We start from the raw sequence: 19,677 nt of genomic DNA, 5'->3' as shown, positions 1-19,677 counted from the left end.
ATATACATTATACACCCCAGAACTTTTAAGAAAACAATAGAAATTATTATTAGGTACTATAAGTATGGCTTTAGAGCAACAAGTAACAACATAATAATATATTATCTAATTATCGAACACATTTTTATTTTAAAAAAATGTACTATACTGAGTGCGCTGAGAGAGCGCAAGTCGGCGGCGACCTAAGTCGGTTTTACTACGCAATCCCAAACGTCACTCTGCCATAGGGAAACCGCCAACCGGTTTCGATAGCAGAGAGACGCGGGAGGATGCGCGAGCCGACTTGCACTCTTTCGGTCACGGTCTTAGAAGACCGTGCTTTCGGTGCACTCAGTATAGGGCATGGCTAAATGTCTATTTAGCCATGGTATAGGGTTTTTAGTTTTTACCTTAGTGGTATATACAATATAGGTACATCTCCATGATCATAACATAGATTCACGATGTATAAATCTTCTCTACGCATCATGCATAGATTTATCTAGGGATTTATCAATAATCTGTGATAATATAAAATGATAATATTTTCAACATTTGGCTCCAAAATACAAATTATTAATGATAATTTGACATTTTGTAGAATTTTTATTTTTCTAATCTGTTTTTTTATGAAAACTTACCAATGATTCTATGGTTATCACGGCTGTCACGTGGAAATATTAAGTAACAAAATGTATGTATAGTTCTTATTATTAATATAATTCACGTTTTTCTACTAATACACCACTGTTGTTTAGAGACAAAAATCAAGATCAATACACGACCGCTTATAATTTATAATGACTCGGGTAAGCAAAATTTGATTACTTATATATTAATAAACTAATATATTGATCACACGGGTACTCCGTATTTTAAGAGCGTAAATAAGTATTGACTGTATAGATATAACATCTTATTTAGATTATAATTTGTATTATGAAGAAAATTGGCCACAACAATAGAAAATTATGTTTGTGTGATATGCTGTTTGCTGCTAGGTACTTCAGTGGTGTAGTATGTTACCTAATATAAAAGACATGCCTACCTGTTATATATATTATATTTTTATTTAATTTTATTGCAAGTACCTGTGATTGAAGTCATTAACATTAACAATGTTAACAATCATACAATACTATAATACTCATTTTAATAACTGGTACTCAACAATAACTTACTTTTTCTGAGATGGAGAAAAAAACAATATAAGTTTAGAAAAAAAATTTTTTTTAGGTATATAACAAAAAGTGCTCCTAGCCTATAGGCTATCATCTAAAGATATTTATAGATCTACATTTGATAGTTTTAACATGATATAAGTAATATTATTAATTTGATGATTATAAAATACAGAAAAACATTGACGTTTTATCTGATCAGACATATTATACTGCAGAGTCAACTTAGATTATAGGAATGACACTGTTTTAATCAGCTTTGATGAAGTGATTGTGCATACAAGTTATAGGATATAGACTATAGTATATTACATTATAGTCTCTCTAATCTGGTCAATTTATATTTTGTACTTTTGCTCATATTGTATAATTTATATATATTCAAGAATACCTATAATAAGGATATTATCGTTTCGATTAATAACAATAATAATGTGTAATGTAAAATTGTAAATCAATACACTTTTAATTTGTATAAAAAGATAAGGTGTTTTTGGAAAAATATTTATTAGTAAAAAAAAGAACGTCATTCCGTTTAATCTGGATTTTCAATAATCCGGTTGGATTTGGGTCCTATCTAGTCCGTATTAACAAAACTCTACTGTAGTCTGTAATTAACCTTTTGTACTGAAGAATGAGCTTTGGACATTATTAGCTAGAATTTTGATGTAGTCTTGTATTTCTGGTATCAAGAGAATTAAATTATGTAAATTTGATATTAAGGTTTTTAAATTTAAAGCTTATAATATTATCTATGACTTAAGTTAGGTTATAAGCTTTATTTCATATTTTAATTTTTATCATACATTTTTAAAGCATATTTTTAGATTCTGAGTTAGCGAGGAATATATTGGTTTCACAAAGATATTTATTTCTTTTGTTTTTTCTATAAACACTTAATCTTAACTTGCTCAAAAGTATCAAGTGTAGCATCTTTTCTAAAAGGTAATGTTCTTGAGTTGGTACTTTAGAGAGGTCATTTTTTGATTTTCTCAATAGTTATTTAATGCATCTGGAAAAATTACGAAATAATGAGATTTCAATTTCTAACGCTTTGTTTATCACTATAGAAATGAATAATATTTAAATATTTAATTAAATAAAAAAATATTCTTTCGTCTGCTCAGAATTGTTTTTTATCAAGTACTGAAAAATTACACTATCCTGTACGAAAACCGAAGGGACGATATGGATAAACTTCCTCCACCGCAATGCTGACCTACTTTTTTTTCTTCATTAAGCTCGCACAGTTTTTGCAGATCAAACTAAAAAGATTGTTATTAACATTTGAATTATATAAAAAAATATTTTGTTTTTACTTAATTTAATTTTTTTAATAGTGCTAATACTTATACCATTATTTGTTATAGTCTCAAATAGTTTTATACCTTAACATTAATATTATTTTATGTAATGTACAAAACTTTGAGCATTTTTATTTTTTTTTAGTTTATAATTTCAGTTCATTATAAAAAAAATATAACAAATTCCTATGAATTGAACTTTATCTAAAAAAAAATAGTTATTTAAATATGCTATTATACCAAATAATTTGTATAATTAATAAATGCTTTATTTTGTAGATTAAACAAGTTGAACAAAAAATGAAGAAGAAAAAGAAAAAAACCAAGGTGTCTTAAATAATTAAAAAATATATTCATAAAATTAGTATTCATAATCAGTTTATTTATTTTTTTTTACTATAGCTATCAACTAGAAATGAAATGAAATCTTATTATTCTACAGCCAATCCATTGAAATGTAATGTATGTAATTTATTAAATTTTTAAAATAATATTCATAGAAATATTATTGGGTTAATGTTACTGCTTTATAAATATGTTTTAATTATATATTTATTATTTTAGACTCAGTTAATCTCCATATCACCAAAAAAAATCCTTTATTCAGAAACCAGTGACAAAACCGAAGATACCTATTTACATAAAGGTCTGCTTTTATATAATTTCATAATATGTTATTAATTAATTTATATGCAATATATTTGTTCCAATCTTTAGATAAATTTTCAACTCATATTTCTATTGCAAAATATATTTCAGAAGTCGAAAAAGGATTAACATTGTAAGTTAAAATGAGTTAATATTCTCATTATTATATATTGAATAATTCATATTATGTTGTACAATTAATTATAAATAGTTGAATTATTTATTTTATTACCTATTGTTTAATTTGTACACAATTATTTTTTTAATAAAATAACTGAAAAATTATTTTTAATTTAAAAACACCAATTCCAGTTTTTATAAATTATTAATTGTTGTATAGTTATTTTTATGATCACTATATTGTTATTAATGTGACATTTTAAACACATATTATAATTTTTAACTTATAATGACTTATTCATCCCTAAGTTCTTAAAAATGAGAAATTATGTAAGAATATTAATTTATAGATTAAAAAAGAAAAAGAAAAAGAAAGAGGAAGATAAAAAAAGGGTTTGTATTATTTTAAAAATAAGTATAAATCATTTAGGTATTAAATTAATACATCTTTTTTAGGAACAAAATAATAAAAAAATAAAAAAAAAGAAAGCTGCATTGAAATCAGATGAGTTTAATACTGAGACTTGTAATGATATTTGCAAGAATTTAAATAAAGACGTAATTGACTCTACTAAATTAAATAAAGGTCAGTGTGTTTTTCTGTAGAGTTGTTATTGTGAAAATAATTTTAACGAACATTGATTAGATCAAAATACTACTAAGTACGATCAAAACGCTATGTCCCAGTACAAGTCCATATGATTTTATAGTATGTTATGCAGTGGAACCTCGATAACTCGAAAAAATGACTTGGCCCCTACCTTACAATATATTTTTTATATATTTTCTGTAAATCGAATTTTCGATAACTTGAATTTTTTTTTCGCCCCCAATCAATTCAAGTTATCAAGGTTCCACTGTATGTATGTAGAAAAGGATTTTGGCTAAAACGAGCAAAGTATTATTCATATAACTTGCTAATTTTGGTGGCTTAGCTCATAAATGCAAAATATGGCTCAAGTGCAAAAATAAATATCCCATAAGCCCAAATCAATTTTATTAAAATACCAAGTAGTTATTATATTTATATTTAATAAATGATTTACAGTGATATTAAAATTTGCAATATTAAAATAAGTTCCAAAAAAAGTTCCATGTTTCAATAATGGTCATAACTTAAGACTTGCTTAGATTGTCATCGTAATTTGTTATAATGCAGACAAATGCAATAACCATCGTTGCTATTTGTCATGAAACTGGTAAAATATAGTGTATCAGGTTTTACATTTTTTTTTTGTGCTTTTATCCCATTATTATAGTTTAAAAGCTCAAATAAATTTTGCGCTTTTAGGTTATCGAAAAAAAAAGCTGATTTGCGCTTTTGAGTATCACCGACTTTTGGTTACTACTAGCAACTCTTTATCTTTTAATGTGTAAATAACAATGTTTAATTATAAATTATGTACATCATATTCATATATGTTAAATAATATATGAACATGTTTCTATGAGTACTGGTAGTTTCAAGTTCATATTATATTATTATGAGTGTTGTCACTAATGTGAACACTACAGTCATATTTTGTTATTAGTTGTATATGGTTTTTTGAAAAAACTTTTTTCAGTATCAACCAAATTCAAATTTTTAATGTTTTCCAACTTAACACTTGCAATGAGTACTTGTACTAACTGTATACAACTAGCTTTTAATTAAAATGGAGAAAAAATGCTGGCTCTTGGTACACTTGTCCAATTTCTACTGTATTTCATTAATATTTTAATTTTAATTTTTAGATGAATTGGCAACTTTCATTTCTATTTCAAATGCTACAGAAGGAAGTGACATAGAATCTATATTGTAAGTTTCTATGAAAGTTAATATATTAAATACTAATATTATTATTTTATTCAATGTTTAAAAAAATAAAATAAAATTTCTTTAACATTAAATTATTCTAAAGTATTTAGTGAGACCTACATTTACAAATATTAAATATTAAATTTTTAGCTTTTGTGTTTCAATAAATTTCTGTTCTATTTTTAAAATTATTTTGAGCTTTTTAAAACAAAAAAATTTAAATACACAATAGTATCTTTTTACTAAATAATTTGTTTATTTTGATATTGATTACTTTGGATAAAAAAAATATTTTTATCATTTTTAAGATTAATATAGATATTTAAAGTTTTTTTTAACTTAAAAATGTGACTCCAGTTATAGCAAAAATTATATTTTGTGGGGTTTAGTATGTGCTCAAAAAACATATATCTAAATAGTAAAAAGAGTTTTTTTTTAATAAATCTGTTTGTTTTCTTAATTTTAATTTTTTGGTTGCCCATGTACAAATTAAATAAATGATTAAATGATTGTTATAAACTTATAATATATTATGTAGGTACCTATATACTATGTATTTAAGTAATTATTATTCATACGTTATTTTATTTGATTGTTATGTCAATTATAGAAAAAAAAATAAGAAAAAAGTGAAAAATAAAAAAAAGGTTTGTATTCTTGTGAAACAATAAAAATATTTTATAATATTGTTATATTTTCTTTAGGTGCTTAATAATAATAATTTAGATAACAATAAAGTTGTATTGAAGACAGAAAAAAATCAAAAGATTCAATCAAACAAGGATTGTAAAGAGGATTTTTGTTTGAATGAACATAAGAAAAAAACTCAAACAACTAATAAAAGTAACCTTACCATCATCTCTTAAAAAAAATGGAATAACGGTCTGTTTTATTTACTTGAATTATATACTTTCCAGTTTTTATATTTAATTTATACATTTTTTTTCCATATGTATTTTGCTTTATTGACTTGCGTTTTTCACTGATGCTTTTTTCCTCTAACCCTGTTTAGTAAATTTGTATTAGTTTGTACTTTCAAAAGGTTTAAATTAATTCTCTATGTTTTTAAATAACTCAGGAAAAACAAAAACAATAAATAAAGAAACTCGACTATATACTACAAATGAAGATGAGTATACAAGGTATTTATAAAATTGATAAATTAATAAAATAAGCAAATTAAAAAGTAGTTAAATTTAAAAAAAAAAAGTTTTTTGTAATTCCCAGTGATATCGATATCTTTTGTGTTATTTTCTACTCTGTATTGTGTAAAAAAATGTATACTTAAAAGAACAAAATTTGTTACACACAATACTATTTAATGTTCAAATAACCTAATAGTCCCAAAACACGAAAATTAGCTATAAATATTTTATATTAACCTAACTTATTGGTTACTAACATTAGGTTTATTGTATAAATACAATCAATTTTATTAATTATTTTACTATCTATAATATAATAAAAATGTAATAGTGATTTTAATTGGTTTTTTGTTTTGTAAAACTATATGTATGTACTAAAAAGATATTTTTAACATTATTTTTTTTTTTTAGATTGAGAAGGATAGTAAAAAAAATTAAAAAGGAAAAGAAAAAAAATCAACAGGTTTTTAATGTTGTCCTTAAGTTTTATTAAAATTGGTTCATTAACTTTTTTTTCACATTAGATTCAACTTATAAATAATTTAAAAAATGAATATGATCCAATTCAAACAAAGAAGAAAGTTTATAAAAAAAAAAAACTAAATGAATGCAATGAAATGCTTTTGGATTTTAAACAACCCTTCAAAAAAATTCACAGTTAGTAATTTAAAAACTTTAAATGGATAAAGATAGGTAATATATTTATTTGTTTTTAGATTTGGCTGCTACTTCTTTGTGTACAGATTATGTAAATTTTTTGTAAGTATAAAATAAAACAATAATATAAATCATGTACTGACATTGTAAAACGATTTTAAATTAACTTTATCTGCTTGTACTCTATATATAAATTATTTTAGATATTAGTTTTTATACATAGGTATAGGATAATTTAATGTGTAATTTGGTATTTCTCCTTTTTCTAGGAACCTAACCTTCCTTTTTACTTATACACATTGGATTGCAATGAATATACATGATTCACTTAATGATTAAATAAATTATTGTTTTTTTGTTATAGAAAAAGTCCATCAAAAGAAATTAAAAAATCTAAGGTATTTATCTATTTTAAATTATTTTAAATTAGAGGGTTTAGTACAAAAACCAGCTATCTGCTTTTTTTTATATGTATATTTTTGGTTGCAATTTATTTTTCTGATAAATCATAATTTTGTCTACATGTCAGTGTAATTTTTCTAATTATTTCTGTATTTACAAAGGCTAATAACATGTAAATCTTTATTTATCATCTCATTTTTGGTCCTGAATAACTTTAAAATAGGTAGATATTTGGTATTTGTACTTACCAATTAATTATAAAAAAAGCGGGCAAGTGAGTACCGCTCTGCTGTACATTAGGTGCCGTATGGATCATTATTATTTATTATATATTATAGGAGTGTTAAATTTGAATCCAATGATAGTTATCATTGTATACGAAAAACGATTCTGAACGAAGATGATTTGTCAGCCTAGGATATAATTTCTAGTGGTTTGTGAAAAAAGTGGTTTAAAAAAACCAGCTTATATTAAAAAATATTTTGAAAATTAAATCACGTAAAGAAAACGCGAATCTTAATAACTGGTGAAATTTTCAAGTATCTACGACTTATACTTTTTGAATAATAACAAATATTTAAAATCGTTTGAGGATAAATCGTTATCGTTACGTTATTTCGTTAAAATTTAAAATTCAAACGCACTTAAAATTTTTCCTATAATGATGCTTCGAGTTTTCTCTATAGATACTTGAAGGTAAACTTATGGAAAACTTAGTGTTGTATTTTTAATCCTTAGTTATAAACACAAAAAATTTTATGATTTTTCAACTTCAAATATTTCGCAAATATTCATAATTTTGACGAATTTTCGTCAAAATTTGAACTTCAAATGCTATAAAAAAAAATTGTGCCTATGTATTCTGATAATTTTGTTAATCACTATAAGAATAACATATGAGGAACTTTGTATAAAATTTTCAAGTATTTTGATAGGGCCAAAAAAATTTAATGGACCCTTCAAAAAAAATTTTTCAGAAAAATTGAAAATTTCAGTTGTCTTTAAATACCTCAAAAAAACTCAAAATATTTTGAAAATTAAATCACGTAAAGAAAACGCGAATCTTAATAACTGGTAAAATTTTCAAGTATCTACGACTTATACTTTTTGAATAATAACAAATATCAAAAATCGTTTGAGGCTAAACTGTTATTTAACGCGGTTTTTTTAAAAATTTAAATTTCAAACACTCATAAAAATTTTTTGTCTGAATCCGGTAGAGTTTTTTTTACAGATATTTGAAGAAAAATGTATGGAGAACCTTGTACCAAATTTTCAAAACTTAGTTATAAAAGAAAAAAATTTTATGATTTTTCAACTTCAAAATTACTTGCAAATTTTCGCGTTTTCGACAGATTTCGTAAAAATTTGAACTAAAAACGCTTATAAAAAAAAGTTGTGACTAACGATTTTTAATTTTTTTTAGCTACATTAAAAACAACTCATAAGGAACCTTGTATTAAATTTTCAAAACTTTTTGGTCATCCAAAAATTTTTTATCGACACTTTAAAAAAAATTTCTCAAAAAAATCGAAAATTTCAGTGGTCTATAAATAACTCAAAAAAAGTCAAAATTTTTTGAAAATTTAACTATATACGGATACTACTGACATTAACATTTGGTGAAAATTTCAAGTATTTTCAGTGATTAGTTTTTGAATTACAACCATAAAAAAAAATCGATTTGGTCGAAAACTGGTTTTGCGTAAAAATTGCCGTTTTTCCGTCATTTTTTTTTTGTTTTTCTCGATTTTTTTGAAAACTGTTGGAAATTGTTAACTTTTTACCTCTATAATGCACCAAGGATATTCACTTTTACATCGGAAACCACCCCCATTGTTTGAAATTGGAGCATTATTTCGACTAGTTATGCTGTACACAGACACAAAAACAAAAAAAAAAACACACACCATTGTAAAATCAATACATTCATCACTTCGTTCAGAATCTAAAATATTATTTTTTTTCAGATAGATAGAGACAGAAAAGCTTTTAACATTTTATTTGAAAGAAATGAACCTTCTCGTAGTTAGATTTTAATTGCCAAATTATCTGTTTCAGATTACAACTGAAGAAGAAACTGAGACGTCAAAAGATGAAACTAAGAATAAAATTCATGAAAAAATGAAATATTTGAATAAAGTTATAACTGATAATTGCTCAAAAGAAATAAACATTGGTAAAATTTAGAACTTTAAAGTTTCTTTTCTATAAAAAGTGTTTTGAATTTCATTACTCTAAAAAATTAAGACAAAAAATCCCATAAATTTCCCATTTTATTAATCAAATTTTATAACTATTTAGAAATATTAAGTTTTTCCTACAAAAAATACATTATTGTCATTATATCAAATAATTTTTTTATAAAAAAAATAATAGTAAAAAATATATAATAAAAAAAAATTATTTTTATTTTTAATTTGATATTATTTTGTATTATATTATACTATTATTAAAATTTTATATAGATACTGAAATGATAAACAGTACTCATAATTCAAGAATTTCAAAAATCCACAAGGATCCCTCCAAATTGTAAGTATAAATACTAAGAAAAATAAGCTCATCATTTTTTTCTGAAATAATAGATGTAAATATAAAAGAAATCACATTGTATGCATTTAATATATATATAAATATATTTGTAGATTACATAAATTATTAAAGAAGAAGAAAAAGAAGAAGAAGGAGAAGAAAGCTATAAAGGTATATATAATTTATTATTTTTTATTCTAATTAATATTAATTTGATTAATCATTATGGATGTTCTTTAATACTTTAAATCACATTTATTTATATACCTATAATCTATATATATATTATATAATATCAAAATATAATAACAAGGCTAAAAGTGATTCAAAGAGTCGGGTCTTTTTTTGACCTATTATACTACAAATTTTCAATACCATTTCATTATTGGCCCTTCTCCGGTTTGTTCTACTGAATAAAAACATACTAAGCTTAAATACCTATCACTTACCTATCAATATTTATTCATTTTTTATAATTATAACAATTAATATTTTCTATTAACTGTCAGGTAACTTAAAAAAAAATTATTACATTAATTGATAAATAATTTTTTATTCTATGTTTGGCAATGATTATATTGACTGATACGTGATTTTTTTTTTTTGTATTCGTCTTAAGTCACTTATTAGTTATTACTTATTAGTGTTATAAAATGTGTTTCAATTTTATGAATGGTTTCAGTTGGCAAATTAAATGTAAATATTTGTTATCTTGGTAAGTTAACAATTTTTTATAGATAATTCAAACAATGATTGTCAAAAACTTTTACATAAAACCAGGTTTTGACAAAATCAATTCTCGTCTAGGTTAGATTAATTCAAATATGAGGTTCATGAGCTTGATTTTTTCGTAATATAAGCATTATAATTCACAAAATGTGTAATAAATATTCCTTATAGCACTATTCAAATGTATCAATAATACGTATAAAAACAACTTTATAATATTAAGTTCAAATTATTAAAAAATTGTATAGGTACTTAAACAAAAATAACACTTTTAGTTTTTTTCGTTCCTTCGTAGTATAGAACAATTCCAGTCACAAATGAAATATCTTAGCCTATATCTAGTCATATGACCATCTTAAAATCTACACATACAATTTATTATAAAACAGTTAACTGTAGACTCCACCTTTTTAGAACTTTCTTAAAATCTAAACTCTCTCCGTTCAATAAACTCGCCATTTACAAAAAGAGACCTAAAAATCTCTACTCTTGATAAATTAACCAAATTATGTCCGGTAAATTAATACAAATGATCCCGCTGAAATTTCTTTTGCTCCCCCTGACAAATACAACTCTCAACAAAATCTACCTATTTATTAAATGCACAATTGAACAATACTTGTTACGATTACCACACTTAATAATGTTCAATAAAATTATATTTTAGATTCTGAGTGAAGCAAGGAATGTATTGGTTTTACAATGATGTTTATTTTTTTTTCTGTACACTTTTTCCTCCTAAACTTGCTCAAAAGTATCAATTGTAGAACATTTTCTGAAAGGTTATGTTCTTGAGCTGGTATTTTAAAGAGGTCATTTTTGATGGCTTTGTTTATCACCATAAAAACGAATAATGTTTACATATTTAATGAAATAAAAAATATTCTTTCGTCTACTCTAAAGCCCGGATTTCCTACAACCACGCATCCGCGATCACGCAAATGTTGCCACAGTACCAATCGCAGCGCGATCACGCTGCGTAATCGCACAGCAGTTGCTACTGTTGAAAAATTTGCATGATCACGGATGCGTGGTTGTAGGAAACCAGGGCTTTAATCGTTTTTTATCGAATACACTAATTGCATTCAAATAGAACTCTGCAAAATTACACTATCCTGTCCAAGGACCGAAGGGACGATATTATGGACAAACTTCCTCCACCGCAATGATGACTTACCTTTTAATATTAATATTTTTAAATATATGCAGATAATAATGACAGCTAGATAGCAAATTAATTTGAGTTTCTGGTTGAAATGTCTACTTATAATTTGTTAGGTTTTGAAAAATGTCGATTGTTTAGTGTAAATCTGGTTTTTTTTGTTTGTTTTTCCTATTTATTTTGAAATATGCTGAAAATTTTCTATTTGGATAACTCTAAAGTGCAAGTTAAATTCAATTTGAAACCAGAAACCATTTTTAAATTTGAAGATTGAAATAGTATTTTTAAAACTTATCTAGTATACACAATAAAAAAAACATCACTCTGCTGACACTTTCTTATAGCAATGAGTGCTAGTTCAGTGTTCAGACTTCAGATACATGAATCGTTATTATTTATAGGTTGAACATAATAATTCCGTATAAATACGTCATTGAGTTCACTAGATGTGTAATATATTTTCTTGGTTATTAACTTTTTTATAGGCCGAAGAGGTTAGTACAGAAAAAATGTTAACGAAAAAACGGAACAAAAGTAAACGACAAACGATTGATCAGGAATATTCGACAAAAAGTTACCCTAGATCAGTAGACATGACGGATAAGAGAATATACAATAATAACGATCGTGTTTCTAGTGAAGACGGCACTAAAGCCGACACAGATTTATATTTCAGCCGGCATTATGATAAAGAGTCAAACATTGCCAACAGCTCATCAACCAATCACAAAAATGTTCATGTAGGGAAATCTTCTTCCAAGTGTGACGTTTGCTTTAGAACGTTTATTAGCAAATCTAAATTATGTGTACACAAAAAAACACACACCGGCGAGAAACCACATGCGTGTGACGTTTGTGGACGATCATTTACTACAAATTCAAAATTGGTTAGACATAATAAAGTTCATACTGGTGTGAAACCTCATAAGTGCGACGTTTGTGGAAGATCATTTGCGCTAAATAGCAATTTAGTTGTACATTATAGAACGCATACCGGTGGGAAACCGTATGCGTGTGACATTTGTGGACTATCATTTGTCCATAAATTGAGTTTGGTTTATCATAATAGAAAGCATAACGGGGAAAAACCTTATGCTTGCGACGTGTGTGAACGATCATTTACAATAAAGACTGATTTGGTTAGACATAATAGAGAGCATACTGGTGAGAAACCATATGCGTGTGACATTTGTGGACGATCATTTGCGAGAAAATTCACTTTGGTTACACATTATAGAACGCATACTGGCGAGAGACCATATGCGTGTGACGTTTGTGGACGATCATTTACTACAAATTCAAAATTGGTTAGACATAATAAAGTTCATACTGGTGTGAAACCTCATAAGTGCGACGTTTGTGGAAGATCATTTACGCAAAATAGCAATTTAGTTGTACATTATAGAACGCATACCGGCGAGAAACCGTATGCGTGTGACATTTGTAGACGATCATTTTCGCATAAAAGTAATTTAGTTGTACATTATAGAACGCACGCCGGGGAAAAACCATTTACGTGCGATGTTTGTGGACGATCATTGAAGACGAAGAGTGATTTGGTTAAACATAATAGAATGCATACCAGGGAAAAACCATATGCATGTGGATGTTGTGAAAAAGAATTCTCAACTAGCGGTCATCGTTTAACACACATACTAAATGTTCATTTCAAATGCTTTTAAATTATTCACTATTATTTTTACCACTATCAGCCATAGCTCATCATAAACAAAATCAGCCGTTCATCACACTACTAGTCCAGAGCAGGATATCACTACATCATATGCATGATGTTCATCTAAATGCCTTTACATTCACCCGCTCGGTAGTTCAAAACGAACAAGAAGCAAAACCTTACAGCTCGCTGTCAGTAACCAACTTCCGTTGTATTTTTGTGAATAAAAATTGTACACATCTGAAATGTGGTACCAGTAATCACTGACGTCATCGTTTGTTCCAACACGTTCATCAGTAAATATAAATTCACAACACACGCCATAGAAAGTATCCTTTATACGTTGTCCTAAAGTACATTTAAAAAATCACTTTAGATAGGTACACGTACCATAACAATCATAATACAGCATATATACCTATAATGACACGGTGATAATGAACTATGGATAGTTATTATTAACTCGTTATAAATATGAATAAAGTTGTGTACAAGTACTTGATATGTATAGACATATTATTTGGACTCCATCCACGATGTACTATCAATGAAAATTGTCTATATTAAAGACGGCGATTGTCAAGTAATAAACAGATAGTGGTTTGAATGAAATTAGAAAATAATGTATTGTACATACTTGCTAAAACATTGGTATAATTTATTTCATCAAATAAATAAAGATAACATTAATTTTTTCAAAGTAAGCTTATGTTTGTACATAATATATTTTATTAATATCTATAAGGGCCATTTTAGTTGTACAATTTAAATTTAATGTAATATATTAATCTATAAAATATATATTTGCCCATGAGACTTAAAAATTTGTATTCTTTTTTAACCAAATTATGTCCAATAAATTAATGCAAATGCCCCCGCTGAAATTTCTTATGCGCTCCTGACCAATACAATTTTCAACAAAATCTACCTATTAATTAAATGCACAATTGCTCAATACTCGTTATGATTATCACACCTAATAGTGTTCAGTAAAATTATATTTTAAATAATAATATTTTTCAATATATGATGATAATGGCGGCTGGATTACGATATAATCTAAAAATACTAAAATATTTGAAAATTATGGTATGTTACTAAATGCATCAGAAAAATTGATTGAACAAATGTATAACTATTTATCAATATCTGAATATGATAAAGACTGTAATATCTGAGTCTTTTAAATCTGTAGCTTTGAATAAAAAAGAATTGGTGAAACTCTAAATCTGAACTTCTTGAAACTAATTTAAGTCATCAACATTTAAGAAAATTAGCAAATAATTAATATGTTTATAATTTATTTTGTTAATTTCACAATTTTTATATTTTCTGAATTACAATAAATAATAAAAATAATAATAAGTACAATTTATAAAATGTGATAACCTTAGATTGATTTAAAAATTTAAAAATAAATAATTTGTTTTTTTTTTAATGTGTCTTGTAGTTGTATCAAAACTTGAAATGTCTATATTGTAATTTGTAATAATTTATAATAAGTATTCATAATAATAAAATGTATCACCATTCACCAATGAAAAAAAAGTTAGTCCCTCTCCAGAAAAATTGTCTGGATTCAATACTGCTGACCATGTATAATATTTTTTTGCTATGATATAATATAATGTTACCAAACTTACTTATTTTAAAACGTATTAACTACACTTTAAAACTATGGATTATAAATAAATTACTTAAAAAAGCAACTAAAAAACTGTTATTTTGTTGTAAGTACCTAATTCAAAACTATCATTCGTAGGGACGTATATTTATGATATTTTACTATACTGAAATGATGTATGTTAGGTACCTATGTGGCTATATGTCAAAACATTTATATTAATACATAAATAAATAAAAACAACGCATTTATTTTGTTACCTATCGATTATTATAAGTATAACAAGATAACAATTATATCATATTAAATTATATCAATATTAATTTTAAATACAATGGCGAGCTTAGTGAATAGTATTGTGATACGACAAGACAATAGGTACTTAGTAAAAACTCTATCTTACGTTTTGAAATTTCACTGTGATATAATTGTATAAAATATAATAATAGGTATGCGTAAAAGTTTCATAAACCAAAAAATTATTAGTGAATAACAAGTTTCAACAAATAAATTAAAATTTTTGATTGAAATGTCTACTGCTTTTTAGATAATTTTTTAGGTTTTTGTTGATTAAATAAAATGTTAGATTGTTTAGTGTAAATCTGGTTTTTTTATTTTATTTTCCTAATTATTTTGAAATATACTAAAAATTTTCTATTTGGATATCTCTAAAGGGAAAATTTAATTTAATTTAAAATCAGAAACCATTTTCAAATTTGAAGATTGAAATATTATTTTAACAACTTATCTAGTATACACAATAAAAATCACATCACTCTGCTGACACTCTCTTAGCAATGAGTATCTTGTTCAGTGTTCAGACACATGAATCGTTTTATTTATAGGTTAAACATAATAATTCTGTATATATACGTCATTGAGTTCACTAGATGTATAATATATTTTCTTGGTTATTAATTTTTTTATAGGCTGAAGAGGTTAGTACAGAAAAAATGTTAACGAAAAAACCAAACAAAAGTAAACGACAGACGACTGCTAAGGAATATTTGACAAACAGTTACCCTAGATCAGTGGACATGACGGATAATAGAACATACGATAATAATGATCGTGTTTCTAGTGAAGACGGCACCAAAGCCGACACAGATTTATATTTCAGCCGACATTATGATAAAGAGTCAAACATTACCAACAGCTCATCAACCAATCACAAAAATGTTCATGTAGGGAAATCTTCTTTCGAGTGTGACGTTTGCTTTAGAACGTTTATTAGCAAATCTAAATTATGTGTACACAAAAAAACACATACCGGCGAGAAACCGCATGCGTGTGACATTTGTGGACGATCATTTGCGAATAAATCCGATTTGGCTATACATTATAGAACGCATACTGGTGAGAAACCACATGCGTGTGACCTTTGTGGACGATCATTTGCGAAAAAATCCACTTTGGTTTCACATTATAGAACGCATACTGGTGAGAAACCACATGCGTGTGACCTTTGTGAACGATCATTTTCGCAAAAATCCAATTTAGTTATACATTATAGAACGCATACTGATGAGAAACCATATACATGCGATGTTTGTGGACGATCATTTGCGGAAAAACGGAGACTGGATTATCATAATAAAACGCATACCGGTGAAAAACCATATACTTGCGACGTGTGTGGAGTATCATTTATAATAAATTCACATTTAATTAGACATAATAGAACGCATACTGGTGTGAAACCTCATATATGCGACGTTTGTGGAAGAGCATTTGCGCTAAATAGAAATTTAGTTGTACATTATAGAACGCATACTGGTGAGAAACCACATGCGTGCAACGTTTGTGGACGACAATTTGCGCATAAATCCAGTTTAGTTGTACATTATAGAACGCATACTGGTGAGAAACCATATGAATGTGGCTATTGTGAAAAAGCATTCTCGAAGTTCAGTAATCGTAAAACACATATACAAAAAGTTCATTTCAAATGCTTTTAAATTATTCACTATTATTTAAACCACTATCAGTCATAGCTCATCAACGAAATCAGCCGTTCATCATACTACTGGTCCAGAGCAGGATAACACTACGTCATGATGTGCATGATGTTTACCGAAATGCCTTTACATTCCCCCGCACGGTAGTTCAAAATGAACAAGAAGCAATACCTTACATCTCGCTCTGTTTGTAACAAATTTCCGTCATATTTTTGTGAATAAAAAAATTGTATACAGCTAAAATGTGGTACCAGTAATCACTGATGTCATCGTTTGTTCCAACAAGATCATCATCAGTAATTATAAAATAACAGCACACCGCATAGAAGGTATCCTTTACGTTGTCCTAAAGTACATTTCAAAAATCACTTTAGATAGGTACACGTACCAGGAACAAATCTTATTCACATGACATCCGTTTCCCTTGTCCGTGCAAATGGTCAATGATTATTTTGGTATGACATTTCAAATCGTACATTTCATAGCAACCATATAATAATAATGATAATGAACTGATAATGAACTACAAAATATAGTTATATTATTAACTCGATATAAATTAGAATAAAGCTGTGGACAAATACTTGTTATGTATGGATATATTATTTGGACTTCATCCACGATGTACTATCAAATGAAAATTGTCTATATTAAAGACGGCGATTGTCAAGTAATAAACAGATAGTGGTTTGACTGAAATTAGAAAATAATATAATGTACGTACTTGCTAAAACATTTGAATAATTTATTTCATCAAATAAATAAAGATAACATTAATTTTTTCAAAGTAAGCTTATGTTGTACATAATATATTTTATTAATATCTATAAGGGCTATTTTAGTTGTATAATTTAAATTGAATGTAATATACTTAAATACAAAATATATATTGCCTATTTGCAGTTTTTTATTTTATGTATATAATTTTTTTTTTTTTATTAGTTTTTATATTTTTAGGCTGTATAGGTTTTTTTAAAAGGATTTAAAATTTGTTACCTAAGCTTAATTTAATTTACAAAAATAAATTACCATTTATATTATACATAATAAAATTGTACAGTGATGTACACGTACCTACTTTAAACAAACTACCTGTCGTTTTTGATTTTTCTTTTTGTCTAGTAACAAGGCTAGTACCTACAGCGAGTTCCTCTATTTCATCTAATTTATCAGTCATATATTCCCTCGAAAAATGTATAATAATTAAAACAGTAAAAATAGGCACGAAAATGAATTAGCTGAATAAGTTATAATTTAATATCAATTATTACAACACAAAATCAAAACTATAATGTTTGCACAAACGTGCACTTCAAAATAAATTAAGATGGTATAGAAAAGCTCAAAAACAGTTTTCACTGGAGTCTAATACTGAACGAACATCACGGATACGAATTGGTTAATGTAATATACATGTAGCCATTATAAAAAAAATTTCTCAACAAGCAGTGATTGTACAAGACATACACGCAAAATTAATAAAAAAAAATTTTTTTATGTTTAATAATCAGTCATGCAATTAATAATCTTATGGACAATACAATTAAGCATATTTGTTTAGTAAATATAACTATTCGATAATATGAATTATTCTTTTTTTTTTAGCAATAAAATGTACTAATCTATTTTGTTGGTAAGATCACTTTCGTCTCTTAATGCTAAGAGTAGATATCTTGGTAAATCTTTCTTAAACCATACTGGTGCGTAACCAGTTTTTTAATCTAGCCATAGCTGAGAAGAAGCGTTCACGTTGAAAAAGAAATTGGAATTGTCATTTCCGCATTCCACTTTTACTATAATTTATAAACATTTGGAAACGAAATATGATTATTTTGGTTTTTCAAGTCTTCAAATTCAAAGTTGGCTGGTAGGTTAGGCTATTTTTTAACACCATCACTTCTGCTGATAAACTAAGTGTTGATATTTTCGAAATATCCTGATAGATATATTAAACAATGAACAGATGAATATTTCAAAATATATGACCATGTAATAAATATTTAAAGTTAGTTAAGTAAGTTATTTGTTACCAAATGCATACCTAACTTAATAAAACACAAACTATTATATTCATCCAAGTTGTAAAGTTATAAAAGTTTACCGATTTTTGCCAGCTTTGAGTTTTCTTCAGAAAGAAGTTTTTCTAAATTTATAATTATTCCATCAATTATTATACATAATTTTGTAACCAACTGTGAACCGTAAGATAAGATAATATGATTTTCTACAGTAAAATTGCTGTTTATTGTTTAATGTTTAGACAAAAACTGAAACATGTATTCATACAATACGTTTTTAATCGTGAATTTTTGAACTAAGTATTGTCTAATTGTAATGGAGAAAAAATTCCAACCCAATACATCATAATAATAAATTAAATACTGAAATAAATTATAAATTTTACAGGAAACTGTAGGTACTGATTTGAAGCCTAGGGGTGCTACGCATCCCCTAGCACTCCTCTATGTGCGCCTATGCAATTGATGTTGAATAAGTTATAAGCCTATGCTAGCTATTAAATTTTAAACTGTACTATTATATATTAAATTAGTCGATGGAAATTTTACGAAAAAAAAACAGTTTTGCTTTACAATATGAAACAACACATTTGCAATTTAGTAATTTTCAGTATTTATGTTTTAAATATAATAAAATATTATATTATATAAATTATAGCAACAAACGCCGTAGGATAAAAATATAACTTTGATAAAATTATAATAAGTATGTACCTATATCACAGATATATATAACAACTAG

General features: G+C 26.1%; 1 protein-coding gene across 2 annotated transcripts; it reads left to right on the top strand.

The window, feature by feature from the left end:
- The first annotated feature begins 216 nt into the window (after positions 1–216).
- LOC114128599 (zinc finger protein 271-like) lies at positions 217–17,808 on the top strand. Of its 2 annotated transcripts, none has more exons than XM_050210736.1 (20): positions 217–673; positions 738–788; positions 2,744–2,791; positions 2,867–2,926; positions 3,029–3,110; positions 3,182–3,245; positions 3,583–3,625; positions 3,689–3,818; positions 4,967–5,030; positions 5,641–5,677; positions 5,735–5,873; positions 6,109–6,172; positions 6,587–6,638; positions 6,700–6,832; positions 6,892–6,934; positions 7,197–7,230; positions 9,296–9,413; positions 9,703–9,769; positions 9,883–9,940; positions 15,889–17,808. In XM_050210736.1, the coding sequence occupies exons 2-20, from the start codon at positions 780–782 to the stop codon at positions 16,915–16,917; spliced, it is 2,274 nt and encodes a 757-aa protein (XP_050066693.1). In that variant the 5' UTR covers positions 217–673; positions 738–779; the 3' UTR covers positions 16,918–17,808. The 2 variants fall into 2 exon arrangements, with proteins under 2 accessions (XP_050066693.1, XP_050066692.1); XM_050210735.1 differs by lacking the exon at positions 15,889–17,808 and adding an exon at positions 12,146–14,592 and having other exon boundaries at positions 221–673.
- The last annotated feature ends 1,869 nt before the right edge of the window (positions 17,809–19,677 follow it).

Source organism: Aphis gossypii, chromosome 1, assembly GCF_020184175.1.
Source record: "Aphis gossypii isolate Hap1 chromosome 1, ASM2018417v2, whole genome shotgun sequence".
NCBI classification, from domain to species: domain Eukaryota; kingdom Metazoa; phylum Arthropoda; class Insecta; order Hemiptera; family Aphididae; genus Aphis; species Aphis gossypii.
This window is presented reverse-complemented; position numbering and strand designations above follow the sequence as displayed.

What these genes read in the sequence shown, in the direction of transcription:
- LOC114128599 (XM_050210735.1), top strand. An exon ending in AAGAGGAAGATAAAAAAAGG is followed by an intron (nt 3,626 to 3,688) that starts GTTTGTATTATT and finishes CATCTTTTTTAG; the next exon opens with GAACAAAATAATAAAAAAAT. An exon ending in CTCAAAAGAAATAAACATTG is followed by an intron (nt 9,414 to 9,702) that starts GTAAAATTTAGA and finishes AATTTTATATAG; the next exon opens with ATACTGAAATGATAAACAGT.